Source organism: Podarcis gaigeae (assembly GCF_964106915.1).
Source record: "Podarcis gaigeae genome assembly, chromosome: Z".
Lineage (NCBI taxonomy): Eukaryota > Metazoa > Chordata > Lepidosauria > Squamata > Lacertidae > Podarcis > Podarcis gaigeae.
In genome coordinates, this window is record NC_139691.1 from 41,491,267 (window position 1) to 41,499,128 (window position 7,862).

The 7,862-nt window shown below is 44.9% G+C and overlaps 1 protein-coding gene across 1 annotated transcript in view; it reads left to right on the forward strand.

Annotated features, from left to right (window-relative positions):
• Positions 1-7,862, forward strand: part of NRK (Nik related kinase) — a 126,859-nt gene that overhangs the window by 21,490 nt on the left and 97,507 nt on the right. The window contains exon 3 of the mRNA XM_083722718.1: positions 4,238-4,294. Coding sequence (XP_083578844.1) covers positions 4,238-4,294 — 57 coding nt within the window. The remainder of the gene's footprint in view (positions 1-4,237; positions 4,295-7,862) is intronic.

A 7,862-nucleotide genomic window follows, 5' to 3' on the forward strand; every position in this document is an offset into this window, starting at 1 on the left:
CACCGGGCGCAACATCTGGGGGTTAGGGTTAGGGGGCGCAAATCCACGGGTTAGGGGGCGCAAATTACTTGCCTTGCCCCGGGTGCTGACAACCCACGCTACGCCACTGGTTGAGAAGCAGGCCAGAATCTGCTTTGAAACAGTTTTTAGCAGCTTGAACTTTGCTGTGCTCATTTGCTAAATTTAAACCAGATTATCTCTTTGGGATACAACTGTGTCAAACTTTGGCTTCCTATAGTTTTGAGACTGACATTTTCAGTCTCTCCACAGTTCGTGATTTACAATGTCTATTATGGATCACTCAGTTCTATAGTAATAGCATAGTAAGATTATGAAGGACGGCACTGTGGTCTAAACCACTGAGCCTCTTGGAATCTTGCTGATTGGAAGGTTGGCGGTTTGAATCCCTGTGACAGGGTAAACTCCCATTGTTCTGTCCCAGCTCCTGCCAACCTAGCAGTTCGAAAGCATGCCAATGCAAGTAGATAAATAGGTACTGCCGCTGTGGCGGGAAGGTAAACAGTGTTTCCATGCACTCTGGTTTCTGTCACAGTGTTCTGTTGCGCCAGAAGTGATTTAGTCCTGCTGGCTACATGACCCAGAAAGCTGTCTGTGGACAAATGCCGGCTCTCTCGGCCTGAAGCGAGATGAGCACCACACCCTATAATCGCCTTTGACTGGACTTAACCATCCAGGGGTCCTTTAAGATTATGAATATAGGAAGCAGCCTTATAATTGTCAGACCACTGGTCCATCTAGCTCAGTATTGTTAGTGTTAGAAACTGAGATATGAAAGCTAGGAGCTAGCTAGGAGCTTAAACCTAAGTTATGGGCGCAACAATGGAATGTCTAAGCACGCTTTTTTATAACAAGAATACAAAGCTGAAGATGAATGAACTGCAGCTGAAATACTATGTTCATTTTTCACATGGTCTAATCCTTCCCCTGCCTACCCACCTAATATTCATAAGAGGGTCTCTTCTCCAGTCTTTAGAGAATAGCTGCAAGCGGGGAGGCAGAAATAGCTCCTTCTTTCCTTCCACTCTGCAGTTTTAATCTGAAATCTTAGGTGCGGTACTGTTCCCAGAGTTCAGAAACTGCTCGTGCTAATGAAATTCCCTGTCGCAAAATGCACCCGAACAATGAGAATTTTGAACACTATTGTCCACACTGGCTAGCAGCAGCTCTCCAGGATGCCAGATGGGGAGTTTTTTCCAGTTCTACCTGGATCTGCCAGGGATTGAACCCTGGCAGAACATCACTGAGCTAAGGCCCTTTCCCTAACTGAAACCACCTGTTATAATTACAAACTTTACCTGTGCTTTGCATCCGTGAAGTGATGGTATAAACACAATCTCTCTGTTCTGATTTGATTATGCTGAATCAAGAAAGCAAAGAACACACAAACAATAGGAGCCTGTCGTTGGGAGTTTATAATACCAGCATATCTCTTTCTCCCTCTCCCTCCTTCCCAGGCTCTCTTAGGAGGTGATTAAAACAAAAGGGACAGTCCTTCATCAGAACTGCATAAACCCATCAAGGACTCATCTGGGTACTTTATGGTGAAAGATCCTTGCTAATTAACTGCCACAGAGTGATGGATTTTCACCCCCAGCCCAGCTGTCACAATGGGCGATGTGAATCATTTGCTCTGGGTTTAAATGGTGTGATCCTTGAGAAATGGGCCATTTATTGCAATGGAAGCCTGGTGTGTGTGTGTGTGTGTGTGTGTGTGTGTGTGTGTGTGTGTGTTTTCAAAGAAAAATAATATTAACCATTTCAAGTTCCAGGGAAAATAGACAGGGAAAGTTTGGGCTTTAAATGAGGGTGCCAGCCTGTCTGGAAGGGCTTCGTACTATACTGTGAAGTTTTCAATGCCTGGAAACATTTGCAAACAATGGCTTTCCATAAAGGAGCAGGAGCTGTGGTAGGAAGCAATGTGGAGGTGAGTGGCATTGGCTGGGTACAAAATAAGCGCAGATCTCCTCTGTCTCAGACAGCAGCCAACTCTGCAAAACTGGTTTGCTGCTTGGGGCAAAAGTATGGTGCTGTCCATTTTCCATTCTAGATACAGAAGTCATACATACAGGATGGCAGTGGAATCTCAGGTCACATGCACACCTCACACTGAAATCACTGTTATACCACTTTAAAAGTCATGGCCCTCCACCCCACCCCCCACAAAAAACAACAACAACCCATGGTGACTGTAGTTTGCTAAGGGTGCTGTGAAATGTAGTTCTGAGAGGTATCTAACTATTCTAATCACCCTTAGAAGTGGCAGTTCCCATGACTTTCAAAATGGTACCTTAGTACTTTAAATCTATGGTGTTGATGTGTCCATTACACAGCACCAGTGAAGTGTTAGCATCTTCCCCTGCACCTGAAGTAGCAGTCTAGTTTAGGGTGGCCAAGACAGGTCATGGGAACTTAAAATCAGCAAGGGGTCTACTGCCATGCACCTCCCCCGCCCCCAGCATCTGCTTCCTGAGGCAGTCACCTCACTTAGCCCAATGGTAGGAGTAGCTCTGCTACAGACAGCCACACTGATAAGTATGTGCATGTGAGGAGATTCATAGAAATAATGTTTCCCATCTCCTCTTTCTCTCTGCATCCTCCAGGAAGCCTCTCCAAAGCATTACAATGAGGAATGGGGCATGGAGGGTTGCTGGTGGAAGGGCGTTAGCACCCAAAATCAGGCAGAAGCTTTGGTGGTGGTGTCAGGGTGCTGAGCACTTTTTGGGTGTTGGAATCCTAGGAAACATTCAGTCTCACTGTCAATGGAAGCTTGTTCTGTGTGGCCTGTCTGCATGTGGGATGCAGTATTTACATGGACCTGATATTCCATCTTTGCCATTGCTGGGGACCCAACAGCCACAGACTCTAATGCCCTGGACAGCTGCTGCCTGTCAGAACAGACAACACTGCACTAGATGGACAAAGTAGACTGACCTGGTATCAGACAGTTTCCTGAGTTCTTGGAATTTGGAGTATACTGGTTTTTCAGACTCCTTACTTATCTGAACAATCTGCCAATCAGAGCATTGTCTGCTACTCTGACTTAGAGGTGGGCGGGGGAGGCTGTGTTTTTATTTATTTATAAATATATTCATATACTGCTCTATCATGAAAAATATATCACAGCTGTTTACAACAATATAAAAGCGTGAAACCAGACAATGAAATCATAAAAAGTTAAAAACTAGATAAAAGGAAATTAAAAACAAACATCAGTACAGTGGTACCTTGGGTTAAGAACTTAATTCATTCTGGAGGTCCGTTCTTAACCTGAAACTGTTCTTAACCTGAAGCACCACTTAGCTAATGGGGCCTCTCACTGCCACTGCGCCGCCACGTGATTTCTGTTCTCATCCTGAAGCAAAGTTCTTAACCCGAGGTACTATTTCTGGGTTAGCAGAGTCTGTAACCTGAAGTGTATGTAACCTGAAGCGCCTGTAACCCAAGGTACCACTGTAGATCCATTGTGGGGGGTGCATTCTTAACTAGCTGCATAGTCCTGGAGGAATAGAAACGTTTTCAGCAGGCTTTTAAAAGTTGGCACAGAAGGTGCCCACTGAATCTCTATTGGCAGGGAGTTCCACAGGGCTGGGCCAATGACACTAAAAGCTTCATTTCTCAATGTTGTCAAATAAGCCTTGCCAACTTGGGGGATGACCAATGACACTCCTGCAAATGAACTCAGTGATATACCGGTATAAGGTTTCAGGCAATCCCTGAGATATCCTGGACCCAAATTGTCAGGGCTTTATAAATCAATACAAGAACCTTGAACCCATCTCATGCAAGCAAGACCTGATTGCAACAGCAGCTCTCCCCTCCAGTGGTTTCCAGGAGCTGTCATTCAGAAGCATAACTGATTATGGAGGCAGATCATAGGCATCATGGCTGGTCCCCTTTGACAGCCTTTACCTCCAGAAATCTGTCTAATCTTCTTTCAGTATCACCCAAAGGACAGGACGTAGGCAGATGTAGGGTGAGGATTTCACATCGTCACTTTCAGCTTCTGCTAGCCATGTCATGGACTATCATCCTAGAAGTTTTTGTGTCCACTGTCAGGTGCTGTACAAATGACTTTCGCTCAGCTGAGCAGTTTTTAAATTGTGTCTGCTGAAAAATTGGTGCTTTGATTCAGTGGCTTACACAGGTCATTAATCTGCATAATTGTGCCAGCATTGTGTGCTTATTTGCCTGTATTGTGTTCTTATCGCCTTCCCAGGGTCGCCATGTGAAGACTGGGCAGCTTGCAGCAATCAAGGTTATGAATGTGACGGAGGTGAGCAGAGAGATCACCAGGGTTTGCTGGAAGTGGTGAGGGGGTTCTACGGAAAAGAAGGTTTCTAGCTTTCTGTTACACTCTAGCTTGAAGAAGAAATGAAACGGAAGGTTGTTTAGGGGTGGCAACATCTGGCAATTTCAGTTTCTCTTGGTTCCTCCAGCCTTAGTTTTCCAGCCTTAAATTAAGCTCTCCAAGTTTAACAGCTTATGGGTTTGTTTGTTTGTTTGTTTGTTTGTTTGTTTGTTTGTTTGTTTGCTGGCTTGCTAGCTTGTTTTTAAGTTTTCGTGAAAATTCCTAAGATTTTAGTTTAAGTTTCTCCTAATATATTCATTTTTATACATTTCTGCAAAGCAATCTTTTCCTAATATAATGCATCTCTGTTTGCCATTTTCATAAATATATGCATTTATATGCATGCTTATAACTCTAGCATAGCCATTTTTTCTACATTTTAACTGCCCAGAGAACTGAGAGTTGTTAGGAGTTTACTGGTTAATACTACAAGTTACAAGAGGGGCGTTATAAGGGACCCATCTCTGAGTGTTAAAATTATGGCTTCTTTATGGGAGAAAATGATCTGCTTGTATAAATACAGTTCTTTGCACCACACATCCCTTTTCCAAAGGCAACTGAGGATGCTTATATAGGCAGCTGGTCCCGTTTTCAATCATGCTTGTGCAATTGGGGCATGGCAATGGATGATGCTTAGTTGTGTATATTTTTCTGGTCTATAATAATGAAGCAATGGAGCCTCTTCCTACTTATTTCTGGGTGATTATCTGTTTCCAGAGATAGCAAATAGAAGATTTCCTGTCGGTTCTCTGCAGCCCCTGCTGCGTTTTCATAACATCACTGCCCCCTGCATATACCAGCCATTTGCTCTGTGAAATCTAGGCCACTGTAGACAGGCCGGCAACCCACAAGTTGTTGATGCAAATACATCTTTCAATTCCCCACCCCACCAGTTGTTTAAAAGAAGAAAGAGGTGTGGGGGGACCAGTTTTTATTTGCTGCCGCCCAGCTTGCAAATTGGTGTGGCAGGACTACAAATCTGAGAGGATATGTTGGGCTCCCAACTACCAGCTAGATGGTTGACCCAGTGTTGGCTTCTCTGACTGGTGGTAGCTGTCAAAGGTTTTGTACTGGAGTCTTTTTCAAAAAAAGAAGAAGAAGAAAACATGGACTATGAATTACCATGATTGACCTGGGAGGGAGAAATCTGACCAATTGGGACCCCCTGCTGCATCATCAGTTCCCTGCTCAGGGACCTTTTGCATTGGTTTGCCAAAACAAGTTGTGCTCTCACTCTTGATTAGGCGACACGGCTGCTTTTCTAATCATAATGCCAAGGTCTCTGTGAGCCATTATCAAAAGCAGCAGAAATGCAAACTGATCAGCTTGTACAGGGGAGACAGACATTGCACATCGTCATCCGTTTCGATCCATCGCAGCTGTTCTTCTGGGTGCACAAAACATACAATAACTGCTGAGTGTGGTTCACATTGCAGGCCTAGCAGGGCCCAGATCAACACCTGGGATCTTCTGGGTACAAGGCTCTGTCACTGAGGTGCTGCCATTGAAAAGGCCTTGTTTCTTTCCTTTTTTTTTTGCACTCTCGGCTTTTAAAGTGGCTGTGAAGTGTAGTTTGCTCTGTTTGAAGGACTCTGGCAGCTTAGTGGCTCTGGGTCCCCCTTCATTTTTAAGCTTTGATCTTGAGCCACTTCATTGTAAACTGCTCAGGCAGCAGGATGCTGTGGTGATCACCCTGGGACGATTTGCCCATCTGTCAGGAAGAGCTGCTTCAGTGTCAAGCTTTTGGGAGGGGCCTGGGAACTTTCAGTCTGCTGCATTGGATATGAGAGTCAGTGTGGTTTTTGCAAGCATCTCCCCAGCGCCCGCACTTCCTGTTATCTGACAGAATTAACTGGGCAGGGCGCTTTTTTGACAAGATCAAAGTCTCGGTTGCATTCTTCTTTTTGAGGGGAAACGGATATAACGAAGGCAGCTGCCAGACACTCTAGTTCATTCGGCTCTTATTCCTTTGTGTTCCTCCATTCATAATGCCAGATAAGTACTGCAAACTAATCGTAAATTCACACAGTGGATTTCAAGGCTGCTATTCAACTGATGGGCTGGGACCCACCAGTGGATCGTAGCCTGATTCAAGGTGGGTTGCAACAGGAGCACTCCCACATTGCAAATGTATAGTAGAAGATTAAGAGATGGGTCTTCAAAGGCATATTTGGACCCTAAATGGGTCTGGGGCCTGAAAAGATTGAAGGTGCCTGCTTTTTATTGTATGCATTATGTCAATAAGAGCGGCTCTGTAAGATACCCAAGATTAGTAGCCCTAAAGTGTAGTTGGAGGTTGCGTTTGAGATAACGGAGGCACAATAGCTCAGTTGTTCAGTACACGCTTTCCATGTGAAAGTCCCCAGGCTAAGTTTCCAGCAACTCCGTGTAGGGATGGAAAAACAGCCGTCGCATGTTGTAGAACATCCTTCCTCAATCTTGGGTCATCAGATATTGTTGGGCCACACATCCCACCACCCTTGACCACTCTGGCAATGAAGGATGGGGGTGTTAGGAGTTGAAGTCTAGCAGTATCTGGAGACTCAAGATTGCTGACTCCTGGTGTAAACAATACCAAGCGAGATGGAACTATGGTCTGCCTCCAAATAGTTTCATATGGGTGTCTTTTTTTTGAGGGGGGAGCATTTTAATGCTGCGACTGTAGTCCATTTCACAACACTGATGCACAATTTGCATGCACAGTTTATCCCTTCCATATAAACATGCAAGCATCTAAGTAGGACCAGCTACATTGTTTGTTGAATCTGTGGTAGATTTTCACGCCTGTTTTTTTGTTTTTTTACAAGAACGTTAACGCAGCAATGGCTTCTCAGTGAATGGGTGCCAGGTTTTCAAGTGAAGACCAGCTGCTTTGTACTATTTTGCAGAAAGCTGAGCTGATAGCCTGTGACAGGTACCCCTCTGAGCCCTGTGCTCCAGGTGGTTGTTGGGTAGCCTTCTTCCAAATCTAAATCCAGCCCACCTAGTGAGTTTATGGTGGATGCGAAGCACAGCTTTTGCTTCTCGAAAAATTGGGGAAAGATTTATAATGCTTTGTAATGCCTTTGGAAAGTGCTCGGAAACTTCAGCTTTGGGAGCATGCAAACAACATGCTCTTTTTACAACAGCTCTACGGGCTGGCTACCTGTCTGTTTCCGAGCACAATTCAAAGTGCCATTTATGACCTATAAAGCCCTATATGACTTAAGTCCAAACAGTCTGAATGTCTAAGCTGTCTGAAAGACTGTACAGTCATACCTCGGGTTGAATATGCTTCATGTTGGGCGCATTCGAGTTGCGCTCTGCGGCAACCCGGAAGTAACAGAGTGCGTTACTTCCGTGTTTCGCCGCTCGCGCATACGCAGACGGTCAAAATGACGACATGCACAGAAGCTGCAAAAAGCAACGCGCATGTGTGCAGATGTGCCATCGCTAGTTACATTTGCTTCTGGGTGCAAATGGGGCTCTGGGACAGATCCCATTCGCATCCCGA